The 15,821-nt window shown below is 33.8% G+C and overlaps 1 protein-coding gene across 11 annotated transcripts in view; it reads right to left on the bottom strand.

The window, feature by feature from the left end:
* The window catches only part of LOC105568240 (proteoglycan 4), a 76,465-nt gene that overhangs the window by 42,638 nt on the left and 18,006 nt on the right, over positions 1-15,821 (bottom strand). For 4 of the 11 annotated variants that reach the window (XM_012023729.1, XM_012023728.1, XM_012023730.1 and 1 more), the window contains exon 2: positions 11,271-11,638. The exons of the other annotated variants lie outside the window; for them this stretch is intronic. In XM_012023729.1, coding sequence (XP_011879119.1) covers positions 11,271-11,327 — 57 coding nt within the window. In that variant the 5' untranslated portion in view covers positions 11,328-11,638. The remainder of the gene's footprint in view (positions 1-11,270; positions 11,639-15,821) is intronic. 11 annotated transcript variants of the gene reach the window in all.

Below are 15,821 nucleotides of genomic sequence, written 5' to 3'. Positions count from 1 at the left end.
GCGACTAATTCCATCTTAGCTCAGAGAGCCGAGAAGCGACATGAAGTGCCAACTTCATAGAGGTTAAAACCAGCAATGGCGACGCAACAAGTAGGGCGGGTGCCCTCTCGCCTCTGTAAGAAATCGCACTCGACTCAATATTTTGTGTATTATTTCACGCTTTCAACTTGGATGCAGCCAATATAGTAGATTATACTCGAAGCGACGACAGAGAGAGAGAGAGATTAACAGAGACTGTCGCCGCGTGAATGATTAGTCGCAATGAGAATAGACCGAAGTGTTTACGGCGATACGTCATTTCTCGGAACCGGCGCTCGGCTTCGGCGCTCGAAATTCCAAACATTTCCGCGATTGATAAACCTCAATAATCAACGAAATTTTAAGTACAATAGAATCCCGAATTATTGATTAAGTCCATTAAAAATTTAACCAAGCTGTAATTGAGATCCGCTAATCATTTCGATGATAATCTCGGTTCAAACGCGTGTACTCTGTCTTGCCGCTGTCGCATGTACCTTACTTGAAATATGATTACATCTTTTGATTGATACGACGAATGGAATAAAAACGAAAGCACTTGTGAAAATAGAATGTGAATTCGTAATAAAACATTTTATTAAATAGCTTGTTAATTATCATCTCATTTGCAGTTTATTATCAAAAGTTTCTTGTTGACAAAGATTATTATATTATATTTTTTAAGGTTCATTAAGGAAAATTTTTCCTAATGAAAAGAAAAACTTTCCCGATCTCCTAAAAATAGATTATCTTCGAAAACGAGACGCTCCTAATAATAAACTGCAGAAGAGATAATAATTAACAAGATCGTGTATCGTTTTATTTAATTTCAAGTGGGAGTTTGTTTTAAAATAGCGAAATTTATTTAAAATATCAGTTCGAAGTCCTGTTACGAAGCTATAAACTTAAAAGTTGGAAGGAGAAATGCGATATCTTTCTTCATATTTTCATTAAAGATTATTTTCGGATTGGTCAAAAAAGCTACGGTCAAACGATCTAGTAATTTCGAGATATTCTATACAGAACAGCTTTCGAATTGTTGTTCTCCTAATTCAGGTAGAGCAGAGAGCAGACAAGCGAGAGGAGAACGGCTGTCATCGAAAACGATCTTCGCTAAAACTTTCCGACAGTTCTCTCGCATCGTGCGACATTCGCGCGAGTTGCAATATGTGTACGAGTATTTTCTATTTACTATTATATTTGTGACGAGCAAAATGTTAATCGTAAGAAAGTTTCACTATCAATTAGCGAGTATCACATTTAACACCTAACAATAACCTTCGACCGCTCATCGCCCTTTAGGTGCACATACATTTGTAAATTCGTCCGCCAAGTTCAACGACGCGTTCAAACTTTATACTCCGTGAGTGTAAGTTTGCGGACGAATATTTCGAAACAAAGCAATTGCGCAAACACAATTGTGATGCATTGCGCGACGAGTTTCACCAAGGTAATGTCTGATTGCGATAACGCAATCGCCGTTATACTCGTAATTAAATCCTCTTAGTGAGCGATAATTGTTACGTTTTCAATGAGAAGCGAGATAACAGAGCGCGCCGCCAAAAATTGCACGTCAATAGGCATACAATAGACCGAGCATGATCGCGGGGCGCTAGGAGATTGGGTCGGAAGCAGATAATTATTGCACGAAGCAATTTAAAGCAATCCTGACGCGATAATGGAAGTGCACAGTAGCGGTGCTTCCATTTCAAAATTAGATTAAAGCCGATGTATAAGTGCAGCGAAAGAATTTCGTGCGATGCTAAAACGAGAATGTCTTTCCGGTCACGCAATTAAATCCGTAAAACTCGCCAGCGTTGGCTCGTTGTCGATCGAACGGTATGATACCCCAAGCGCACTTTGCATATTCCTCGTGTCTTTGAGGTACGCGATCGGTTCTAGAATTTTATTGACAGTTCCCTCGTGCCGGTTAGAATAGTATGTGTGCGCCGCATGAAGTAGGTAATAAAAGTCAACGCGCTATACAATGCGCGACTTAGCCCAAGTGCTCCGAATATCGACGGAGACACGACGTTGGTGCAATGCCGCTTCTTCCATCCGCACGTTCCGCCCGCAGAAATCGACTTTTCGCGTCCGCATTTTTCGTCGCAGCGACAGCAATTATGTTTTTCATGCATCCGCGATACCGCTTCATTCGACAGAAAAGAACTTGTAAATAATGTATCAAATAGCGGGCACATGTGAACGTCTCGCTGAACTGAATCGTGGCGTATAACGTTAAAAGCTTTCCGAGGTTACCCTGGCATTCCGACTAATTTTACAATGCACTTCAATCGCGAATAGTAGTAACGTTATGAATTTTTAATATGTTTTCTAATCGTAGACACAGCGGAACAAGCACGGCAATTGCGCGGCATTAGTCTTGCACGAATTTGATTAAATAAACCTTCTATTTCACGATTAAAAAATTACAGAAACGGAAGCTGCGGATCTTGGTAGATCTTTAATGCATTCATTTGCATTCCCTTAGAATATTCTACAGTATTTGCAGTTGCGTAAAAAAAATCGTTTCGCGGAATCACGATTGTATATGTATATAAAGAAATGATAATAATTATGCAATTTCCATATTGTAATCGATTAACGATAATCGATATACGTGTAATATATAATAAATCGATGATGAATAGCCCTTTCGTATCCATGTTAGTCGGAAATCTCCCTCGCATTTTATCACTTGGCAAAGCTGATTGTGCCGAAATAAGATTGCCGCAATAATACCGGTTAGTCAAAATCGGTTTTACGTGTTGTAAAAAAAAACCAACGATTCTGATATTTTGTTAAATCGAGTAAGTGACATGTCGAGACGCAAAATCAATATCGGTAGCTCTAGTAAGCCTCATCCTTTCCGTCGCATTGCCGCAAAACGTGACGCAATCTAATTTCTCACTCGCGACAAACTTAATAAAATATTCGCAATTCTTATTAGATATTGTTATATTTCTTAGATATTTTGGCGCGCAGTAATAACGACGAAATTAAAGTAAATTTCATTTCGAAATTGCAGCGATTCGTATTTCGCGCATCGATGATTCCGTTGGAATCACTCTTCCGTGTACGCGAGTAGACATAAATTCGCAAAAATGAACAAAATACAATATTTCTGAAATGTTACACGTTGCGGAACAGAAAAACGCGGCGTTACCTATCACGGATATCGAGCTGCTTGATAAATGAGATTTCGACATCCTTGACTTACCAATAACAAATTCTATATGAATGAATGACTACAACACCTACTTGTAAGCTGAAATTTTCTGCACTTCGTGTACTTTACTGCTTACAAGGGGAGGGCCAACATATGTTCTCTCCGATTTTAATGAGCTTGATATATGTTGCAATACTACACCTCCCTTAATAATAGGTAAAACCATTCGACCATACGCTCAAGCATTCGCGAGAAAAATTTATTTAAAATTTTTCCACATGCGTATGTACCGAGTCGCTCACAAAATATCTCGCGAATGCTTGAGCGTATGGTCGAATGGTTTTACCTATTATTAAGGGAGGTGTAGTATTGCAACATATATCAAGCTCATTAAAATCGGAGAGAACATATGTTGGCCCTCCCCTTGTTAGTAAGTTTTTATATTGTATATATGTATACGTAAAATAATTGACACTATGACAGATTCACACATGTATCCACATACATATTTGCATGGATATTTGCATGGATAGCTTCATATCCAGGGAAATATTAGTACAATACATATATATTTCGTAAATATAAAATAGAATTCAAAATTGTTACTTATTATTTGTGAATAGAATATTATTTGATACTAATAGAAAATGTTGCGTAACCCACCCAACAATTCTTATAGAAAAGTTTACACGTAAATCGTATCTCTTAAAAATTTGTATCTAAAAATTTTAAGTACATATGAGCTATAATTTTCTCAATAAATGCAATTATGCTAAACAAGTATAATAAAGCAATTTTATATAATGTCAATAATATCTAATTAATTAAATTATTCTAATGAAAGATAACCAGAATGAGAATAATTAGAGAAAAAAGTAATTATATAATATATCAATGAAATAATTAAGATAAATTCAAGTAAAAATTTGTAGATATTTAAAGTTCAGTAGTAAGAATCAAGATGCGACTTGTGGGTAGGTTGCAACTTGATCGAGCGTGTATATCGATGGACATGAAGAGAGTTCAGTGGCGCAATGCCGGCTTTTCTCTCCTACCACTCCCTTCGTGACGACGATTTGCACACCGGGGTCGATCCAGCCGAGTGACCATACAGTTTCACTGGCTACGTTGCATTATGCTCCATAAGTTGTCGACGGTAACGACAATCGAAATCGTCTATTTTAGAGATTAATCTGCACATGACGTTAAGATGACTCGGCACGAGAACGCCGGACTTAATGGGCTATTCTGAAAAATAATTCGCGAATTGGGGCGGATCGATAAGCAGTACCTCTTGCTAGCGCGACCACAAGTCGTGGTGCATTATACTACGAATACGATTAATCCTTCGATCGACATAGAAAAGAGAGGGCAGAAGAGAGAAAGTTAAGGGAAAAATATTCGGAAAAATAACTTCCGATAAAAGGGGATAATTTTCTTTCGCAGCTTTACCTAATCACATCTTGTATAAATGAGAGGTGAGATGAAAATGAGAATCTCGATTTCAGAAGAATTCATCTTCCATTGCGGTGAGATAAACTCAGAGAGCATCGAAAACTTTTCATTAATATTGTTACCACTATTAAAATTCGAAAACTTAGTAGATTTACAATTAATCTGATAAAATGCTCTCAAGTAAAGAGACTCAAACATTTCCATTTCGTAACTTATTCCAATTTATATTTATGTTATATTATATTTACATTATATTTATATTCTAGCCTACAATCGTCTTTCGCGAATTAATTCACTGGAAACTAGATTTTATATATTTATTTATGTATCATTTATTAATTAATTGATTAAATAATGATTTTGATTTCTTTTTATAATTTTGAATTTCTCTATCAAAACATAATTGTGTGCAAAATCCGAATGTAATGTGTATATTCGCATTTTGTGGATATAATTATATTCTTCTATTAAACATAAATAATCTTCAACAAAGTATAAAAATTTTTAAGTTAATAAAGCGCAGCAAATTATTGAGACTTCAAGACTACTAAATCAGTTCTGTTCTATTCTTAGAAGATCGTCATTTTCTTCTTAACTATCTGTAAACGTGTCCGATAAGAATTACGAATCAAACGAATCACGACACAATTACATGTCGCGCGAAATGAAATGTTTCGTCTTACTTTCTGTACTGTCGATAACATCTCAATCGTACAAGAACTTTTTGTTCGTTAAAGGAGAAGAAAAGACGTGGCGTTCTATCATTAATGAGATTAAAGGATGAAACAAGCAAAGACATGTACTCATACAAAAGCAGGAACACGTTTTCTCTATTCTTTATCACTTTCAATTCTAATAATCTGTAACGTTTTGCAGATAAAAATGCACATAGCGTCAGAAACGTATTATAGTTGCGAGAGAAAATTCTACAAGTCGCAATTCTCAAGAATACGACTTTCCATGTTGTAATAATGTATACATATATGTTACACTATAAAAATTCTACTTTGCGCTTATTAGAAGACTAGCATTTAACCATAACGTATTTTACTTCTAAACACTTTTTTGTGATCAATCATTACAACGTAAATATTGCAACTGTTTTTAATTTATTTGTTTCTTCATTATTTATGAAGTTAAATAAAATATACTCTTTTTTCATTATTTTCCTGAGTTTCTCAACGAAAATATAGTTCTTTGTAAAATATAAATATTTCAATAAATATGTATGCGTGCCTGCGTGCGTGCGCGCGCGCGCTCGCGTGTGTGTGTGTGTACAGCGAACGTCAAAATCATGAAACGATCAAACATGTCGAAAACCGCGTTTTAACTTTTGGTTGATGATTTCAACAAATGTTTTAAGGCTAAAAAAATATATCAGCAAGTAGATCCTGATATGTCCATTAAAGATACATCAAGGTTAACTTGAAAATTTTAAATGCTTCTATTTCTTGTTATATATTCTTATAGCTAACTCCAAGCGCTTTCCAAAACATTCTGATGCCCATTTCTACCAAGGCAGATTACCTTTAATCCCGGTTTAACTTACTTTTTATCTTTTTCCAATTCCTGAAACTAGAAAAAGATAAAAAGTGAGTTAAACCGAGATCAAAGTTAATCTGCACTGGTAGAAATGGACATTATTCAGATTTTTTTAATGAAAAACTTTCCCAGATATGAATCTTCAAACTTTCAGTACTGTTGGCATTAGCATTAGCTAAAATCTACCGCGTGGTGCATATTCAGTCGAATTTACACTCTTTGTGTGCATGTGCGCGTGTCTGCATATATATACTGTGTAACAATTCAAAAATCAGGAATTTTGTACAGTTAATCCTGTAGAATAAATACTGTAGAGTTCATCAATTCTATAGTATTGTTGGGCCCGCTGGAGTATTTAATAACTCCAAACCCTTTCTATCTACGTGTATAAGTACATTGTATATGTCCGTAAAGATTTTAAACATTGCTATTTATTTTACCAGATACCATAATCAAATACGATATGTAAATTGGCATAAACGGTTTAAATTTCAAAACGACGCCGCGCCTTGCGCGGCATTAATGGATGTATTTCCGATCGATTCTTCACGATGACAAAAATGGGTGCGACAGATCGAACGTCGTGTAGGATAAGTTGACAATACCCACTGTGATTCCTACTATTGGATAGCTATTCGACTTTCATCCGATTTCTGTATTCAAAGAAAATTTGATCTCTCTTAATGATTGGGTAACATGGTGCTTTACTATATTTATGATAAAATTTCAATGTAACAAGACGAGATAATTTGTTCTCTCAGATCTTGTCCTCTCGTATTCATTTGCTCGAATATCGTCCCTTGAAAGTTACTACACGATATCCAGCGTAGTTCTTTTTAAATTAAATTACCTAGTGTTGTATTTCTTCTTAAAAATTAAAACAAAGTTAACAACTTAATTTTCCTTGAAAGAAATTAAAAAGAAGTTTAAATAAGATTTACAACTAATTTTTGAAACGACGAAAAGTGCTGGATAAAAAGAAAAGTATTTACAAAATGTTTTTAATTTTCTGTGCTGACGTATTACTCTCTCTTTCTTTTATTTAATTTTTAGAAATGCATTGTATAAGTTTTAGGCATGTTCGAAAATTAAATGCACTTTTATCATAATAAACTATTTGATATACAAAAACGCATCTTGTAATCGTTTCTCTGAATAAAAGCAGTCGATATGTTTCGCGTGAAGCTACGTAATTGAAAAACAAATTGTGAATACACCTGAAACCGTAAGCAAATTCCCAGCAAGCGTGACGAAAATATATGTATATCGATTTGAATATGATGTAATATTACGGCAAGACCCTTCTACACACACACAATGACATAAGTTCTAACCATTTTATTGCCTCATCCTGTATTTATATGTATATACAGGATAGCCAATATTAACTTTCACTTTGAGATTTCTCGTCAACTAACAATAAGACTTCCATTTAAAAAAGTTTTATACAAGCTTCATTAAAAATATATGCTTCATAAAAAATTTTCCATGTTTTTAGTGGCGCATGTTATGGTGTTAATGTCAATTCCAAATTTCCATTGGAAATGGTGGATTTTTATCCACAAAAATCATTCTTTTAAATAGAACAATTTTTCATATCCATATTTTACGTATCAAGATAATTTTATATTAATTTCTTCGTCAATCTCATTTTTCACTCTTTATAATTCTTGTCGAAAGTAAATTTTTTATCTTACAATTATTTTAGATTATTGATTATTTTATCATCACGGCTAAGTTGGTTAGAATTGAGAATTTAACAAGCTCGCAATATTTTAATGACTATATTCACATTAATATTAATTTTAATTGCATCGTACACGATCTATCCAGCTCACGAGAAATCACTGTTCATGTATAACTTCATTATAAAACGTTCTCGACCAAACTTTTTAATATCAATAACCAATTAGTTGATTATATCTTCCCTAAGAGAATCGAAAGCTTCCTAGAAACCAATGTACATACAAACAACTGATGGCCGATATAAACTCGCCAGAGAAATTAATCCTTTCCATTATAGGATTAAAAATAAGGTAATCTCTTTAGATAATACATATATAGGTATACTGAGTACTTGAAAAAGTATATTTGTTTAAATTTAACTGTAAAATATTCTTGAAGATTGCCTTACAAATCGTTGACGACTGTTCAGAACTGCTCTATCGCATTTGCGTACAAACTAATTGTAAGTTCAAACAATGGCAAACTACTTGCCTAATGAGATAGTTGATATCCACCCCATTCTCGGAGAATATAATCGTAATTACCCACGTGCTTCACGTATTTATGCCATAATTGATGTCATCTTTCCGATCGACACGTTATCAATGTTAAGAGACGTCGTAGATTTTTATAGTGCCATAGGCGAAGAAACAGAATCCAAACTAACAATAATCTTTTCATGATTTTATCACTGTATTAGGCATGGTTTATATCAATCCTAACATCAGTATAGAGATATGTATACAGTACGGTACGCCAAATAGAACAAGGACTTGGAATTCCAAGAGCTATTCATCCAAATACTACGATCTGCTCAATAACACTTGGTGCTACATTACACAATACATTGGTACAGGAATTTATCAAGGCAAATCGTAGAAACATACACAAAAGAGCTAAAATATAGTTGTGGCAGCTTTCCTTTACGAGATTGCTAATGTCGCTGCTACCGAATCTCTTTATCCGTTGGTTACTATTTTATCCGCACCTAATCTGTGCTAATCTTCAACAGTACCTATTTGCTCAAAACATTTTATAGTAGGTTTAACTGTTGCTTTAGATATTCCATGATTATTATTACGAAAAGTTTCATTAAACAATTGTGCTTCTCCGTAAGACCTTGTCCGATCACTTACTAGCGCATTACAGCAAATTTAGTTGTTGAGTATAATTGTAAAAAAATTGCCAAGATAAAATCGTGGTAATTACGCGAAAACTAACAGCGAAATCTACGCAGCTCAAAATAAAAAAAACGGAAGAAACATTTCTAACGATAAAACAATCATTTATCCAGTTTATGCCAAAAGTGTTTCGTCGTAAACAAGAAAATCCATGCAGCGCGATGTAAATCGCGCTGAACCTCGTGCCATAATCTGAGAATCGATAAAGTGATTCGGTTTCGATAAGACGAAGCTGTGCTCGACCGGAGGAAGAATGATATTCGATCGACCTTGGACCAAGCTCCGCCTAAAGCGGAATACTTGGCCAACTGATGCATGCAATAGCGCATAAAACCTTTATGAGATTTGTCGATCGAAACAAATCAACCTTATTGTGGACATAATCAATTACAAAGGACTAATCAATTATACATTATATTCGCCAGATGTAGCGATAAGGACAATAAAAAAAAAGATTTTAATTAGCTCAACTTCTTACAGATAATGTTATAGATTTAAAAAAAACCCTTAGTTTTCAAATCACCAAAAAGCTATATGATTAATGATGTAAAGAAATATCTGCCAATTATAACACACTCTATTTAAAAACAAAAGCTAAATTATATACCAAAAGAATAGGATAAAAAAGAGAAGTGTGCATAAAAACGTTAAATATTCAGGGATTTTTAAATATAGAAATCTCATATTGCATTTATATCTGACAGGCATTTGTTTCCTATTTCCCATTTGTATTTTTAATTTGTATTTTTATTTATACAACACGTGTAAAAAATTGGCAATTTGATTTTTGTTTCGCAATTTTCAAATTTGATGTTTTAATTGGATTAATAGCGAAGATTGGGGGAATTGAAAAAGACCAAGTTATAAGAAAACCAAGAATGCTCTTACAATTAGCCTATTTATATACCTCTTCAAAATCATCAAGACAGAAATAAGGCATAATAAGTTTTGCTTGCCTACTTCCCTCGAGCACCTTTCACAATCCACCATTACAAAAGTCTGCCCTCAATTTTCTCCACTGCTAATCGTTCTCGCTATTCTCTCAATATTTCAGGACAATGACTCACCAAAGTAATTACATTCATTGTCTCCCTGTCTCATTAGCAAATATAAACGAGCCAAGATATTCTTGCTTTCGACAAAATATTGCTAACAAATAAATTAAACTTTGAGAGATCACGTTATCACATTATTATAAAAGATTCACTTTTCTCTCTGGTGTATTAAAAACGTTAATTTTATAACTGAGAAATTCATTTTGATTCCATAAATAAATATAATTTCCATGGGTCTATTCAAGTTAAAATTATTGCTTGAAAGTTTAATTACTGCGTAAATTGAATTAAATTGTTAATTAGACTCAAGTTTTTTATAAAAATTGAAATCAATGAAAAATTCGCAATAAGAAAACGCAAAGATATTCTGCGTAAAAATAAAATAGATATAAATAAAAATTGAATTAAAACTAACCATCTCTTCCTAAGAGTCGCACTATATCGAGTGCAAGTGCCCTTCCTCGAATCGCTTACGGATTTATGAGACTAGCGAACAAACAGGCACTACAAGGCGATCGTTTCGATCAATGTAGTCTTTTTTTCGATTAATTGTACCATTCGAGAATTATAAAATCTCCAGTTTGCTACACGAACTAATCGGAACATTATCGGTTATGCTTTTCTGCACGATTTCTATAACTCAAAATTGGTTTTTTCTTATCAAATATGTTGCAACGTAATTACCGATTAAAAATAAAAAAATTAGCAAAAGGGAAATCGATATTAAAACGATATTCTTTACTTAATTTTGAAGGATTTGCTTAATAAATTTATGGGATTTGCTTCGGTAGAAATGTAATCTAATTTATACAATTTACAGGTACACAGATATACGGTGTATATGTATATTTGAGATTTAAATATGTGCACTCGGTTATTTGTATTAGAGTGCAGGGCACAATGAGATATTTTGAGTTTCGATGATATAAAAACGATTAAAATTTTACTCCATTCCTCATTGTAAATGAAAGTGCGCGCAAAAGTACCTAACAACCAAGAACGAGATACTACTACCACCTTCTTCTCCCCCCCCCCCAAGTATCTATTTTAATCGAAGACACTAAATACTAATTTGCGGGAAATCGAGATGTGCGCACCGCAATTATGGTTCCTCGATTCTCTCACCTTGTCAATCGGCATTGAAGGGCACGCACGGCAGAGGTTCCAAAATGAACCAATCATGAGGCCGCAGTGTGTGAGGCAGTGGGACAGTAGTAATGACACACAGTCGCTGCGTTAGCGAGCGATGCAGCGGGGGCCGGCCGTTTCTTGACCGGCGATGACGGATACGGTGCCGTCAGCAGGCCAGGATCGCAGGCGTTGTGCCGAGGAGGAGGACGTGGCTCCTCGGCGTCGATCACGGGCAATACACCACTATACGTATTCTCGTCTTCGACCACCTCTCACTAGCACAACACCACCCTCTTCTCAGCCTTCAAGGCAGTGTTCGTAAGCGGCGCTCGGGCTTAGGCTCGGGCTCCGAATTGCTCCCTCTGCGTATACGCGTCTTGATGTATATTGTGTCAAATACGCGCATATAAAGCGGTGCAGATATTATATCAAGGTGGATATTATATGTATACTGCATATCGACTGATCTTTTTCGCAAGGTAGTATCTCGATTTTACGCAATTTCTGGTTTTTGCGCTTAAACTCTGGGCCAGAGTGAGCGTTTAAGCCAATATGTACGTATACTTTTAAATATATTTTATTTTTATATATATATCTACACCACCTTATAACATACATAGGTATGTATGTATGTATGTGTGTGTGTACATGGTGAGTTAGCAAAACTTTCCACTCGTTTTTTTTGTAATCAACCGATTTATGTAAAACATGCAGAAGCATAGCATTAATCTTGTTTTTAAGGAAAAACATATACTCAATTGCAATAAAATTAGATCTCTTGATGAGCTACTCCCTCAAAAATATTAACTGACAATAGGAGTCGAGTGACATATCTTTTAATACTCTTTACAGCTATTATTTTAATTGGATTTAAAAGTCGAATGTCGAAGTCTTAAATATTTAAAAATTGGAAATTTGGAATAAATCCGATTTAGTTTACTTGTAAGAGACGCATTTGTTTTTGTTATATTTTTTCTTTGAGGACAAAAAATAAAAGGTGAGTAAAAGCAGGTATGCAAATGCACCGCAGAAAGGCGCGTTAACAAAGGAACGCCAAATTAAATTTTAAAAAATCAATTGTCTATTCCTAACACCAATTAAATACGTTAATTTTTGTCGGATTTAATTTTTTCAACATGCGTATTGAATCAGGTAAAATGAGTACATCAATTTAGAAAAATAAAAGCATAATTTTTTCCACCTAACTAAAATTTAATTCTGAAAATTTTCTATTTTGTTTAAAACTACTTTCTTGGTTTGTCATTTAAAATATTGGGAAATGAAAATACTGAGAGAGAGAGAGAGAGAGAGAGAGAGAGAGAGAGAGAGAGAGAGAAAGGGGCAACAAAATCCTTTTTTAAATAACTAGAATATACGTATATAATTAAATGATTCAAATAAAATATCCCTAACTATATTACCACAAGAAAAGACTTATATCGATTTCTTTACGACGAAGTTTAATTTAAACACATTTCCTTACGGTTTTTTAATATCTAAAATTTCCACGCGTATTTCTTGAGAAACATTCAAAACAAGACACAATTGTAATAAGAACTGAAAGGCCTTTATAAACAATATGTAATTTCTTTTCTATTAACATTTAAAAAAATTTTAATTTTTAATTCACTTACAATTAAAAATTTTTTTAATGGCGATAAAAGGGTAGGTGTCCTAATCACAAAGATGAAGTAATGTGATAAAATTTATCACAATTATACACCAAGAGCAAAGTTTTTCAACACATTCGTACAAATTAGCTGGTTACAAAAGAACAGTGGCAGAAAGTTTTCATTGGCTCACCCTGTATATCTATGCATGCATATGTATGTGCATGAAAAATGTGTATGTGTGTATATTTAAAAAGTATAATATCCGTACGTGAAAGGTCAACTGTCGTAACTTTCGTTTAGCAAATTTATACAGAAGAGCCGAAATTAACTTGCACTTCTATGCGTTGTCTTTTTATAACATTTTTCTAAAGTGTGTTTGAAAATACTGTTTGCTTTCAAACATCTATTCCTTCTACAGATACGATTGTCACTGAAATCACTAGGAAAGTCTCAAAATCGATAATTTTGTAGTTACAACAGTTTACTCTCTTTCTCTACCTTCTCAGGTATACATATTTTAACGTGTATTATTACGTTACACGCATTCGTACAATGCCATATAATACATCAAGCCCGTTTTAGATGAACTACACATAATTTAGACTTCAGGATAAAATACTTAATAATTTTAACCATCGATATAATTTTAACTAATAGCATGAACTGCGCACATTCCCTAATTTATTATATAAAAAGGGTACTCATAAATAATGAGTAAAATAGCAAGTAGCGGTTGTCTCTCCTATCTCTATTACACAAGTGTTACGGTTCTGACTGAAAAGAACACACAAAATCGGTCGCTTCCGTCTTTCTTTTACATTGAGACACACTTTCCACTTGCGTCGTGCAGTTCATACATACCATAGATCGATGACTTAAAAACAATATGTATTTTGCGATATACATATATCATATATCTTCATATATGTTTTGTTATATGAAAAAATTGTGTGAGATAAATTTAATCTGAGTTGCAATATGAGTTATAGCTCGTCTGAAGCAAGTTTTATGTATAATATAATTACAATGAAATTGTACAATATATGTATACATATAATATTTATATTGAATATTTCTGAACGGGTATGTGTGATTCTTCACAGACTATCTGAATAATTCTTCTAAATTTGGATAAATATATGAAACTGTTAAGGAAAGGCTTTTTCGTAATATAAAATGCTTCCTTTTGCTTCTCTTCTATTTACAAAATGTAGAAAAAAATTTTTCTTGTAAAACAAATGTTTACCTTAGAAACATCCAAGTATTGATCCCGAATCAAAATTTCTTTTGCATTTACATTTCACCTTTAAAATTATACGAATAATGTCTGCAATATTTTCTCATATATTTCAATCTAGAAGATTTTCAGATATTTTGTTGGACGTCTGGCTATAAAGAGTTATAAAGGGCATGTGTAAAAGCGGTAGCGCCGATGTATGCATGCGTATGCGTGATTGTATGTACATGTATATGAATGGAAGACAAATGCCAGAGCATTCGCGTATACGGTCGATCCAGCGGATTTCTCCGACGAAAAAGAAAATCGCAAAATGGATCCCGATATTCAGGTTAAGGTTGGCATCACGCTGTATCCAGCATGTTAAAAATGATCAGAATACGACTGTACACGTCGAAAGCGTCGATAACGGAAAAGCGAGATGATAGAAATGGCAAAGCGATAAAGCGGAGATCTCGTCATAAGACGCACGTGAGATGGATCATAAATCGAATCGAAAATGTGGTCGGCAGAATAAGTGGCTCGAAACAAATCATCCTGAAGTCCTCGAAGAATCCGAACTCGCTAACTGACGATTGTGCAATACATTTGCAAAAAATTCATAAGTTATATATTTATTTGTAATATTTTGAGAAAACTGATTTAAAGAGAAAGTATAAGAAATGGTAGAAACATGTTTAATAATATCTAATAGAATAGAAGCATATTAAAATATGCGAAAAAAATTCTTTATGTAGTACTTAGAGTATAAAAAATAATATTAATCCATCAATCCAATTAATCTAATAATAATCATTCTAGGAGACGATATTCTAGATTAACTAGAATCACATGATTTATTCTCTCGTCAAGAATGATGTAACGCGAATTATGATGAATATTAAAATAACGGCAAAGTAACAGTCCGAAAGCAATTATGTACATTTCTAATAGGAATAAGAGTGCGAAAGAAAAAAATGAAGGAATAAGTAGTTTTCACACTTTGTTCGACACCGTCGTCGATGTCGCAGAAACGAGAAAAGAGTACACTAGGAAAAATAATTTTGTGTCCTCAACAAAACAGTTTAGTTTTTTAAAGAACAAAATCATTTGGTTCAGAGAACAAAATGTTTTGTTGCATAAAACAAGATATTTGGTAACTGTAAAAAATTACTTCAACTAAACTGTTTTGTTGAAGACACAAAATTATTTTTCCTAGTGTACAATTCAGAAACAATTGACAGTAATAATTAGTGGATATTTTGACTTCTATATGAGTCATCTTCAGCGCAATAAATATTCATTCTCACGATTTTCGTTAGACTAAATGATAGGTGGCTTTAGATTTTTTAGTCGAAAAGCAAGAAAGAAATTGATGTGTATCTTTTGACCAAGTGATCATAGTCAACTGCTCCAGAAACATACGAATCGCAGATCGAGGCCAGTCGGAAAAATCCGCAAATACATTCTAAAGTACATTCTAAAGACCAGTACAATTAAGATGTTAAAAACATCAAATTTGGTTGACCGTATCTGGCAATTTTTATGTTTGGGACTCGCTACGTTTCGACCATGGATTTTGGTCCTTTTCAAGCGATCTGACTATACAAAGTACAATGGTACAACATTCAGAAACAATTAGACCATACAAGTGCTTGATGTTGTTAATTATTGCTGGCAACCCTGAAGATTATTCTTGTTTAAGATATTAAGAGG

Source organism: Vollenhovia emeryi, unplaced genomic scaffold, assembly GCF_000949405.1.
Source record: "Vollenhovia emeryi isolate VEMERY1.0 unplaced genomic scaffold, V.emery_V1.0 DF939130.1, whole genome shotgun sequence".
NCBI lineage: Eukaryota > Metazoa > Arthropoda > Insecta > Hymenoptera > Formicidae > Vollenhovia > Vollenhovia emeryi.
Note: the sequence above shows the minus strand (reverse complement) of the source record. Positions and strands in the feature narration are given on the sequence as shown.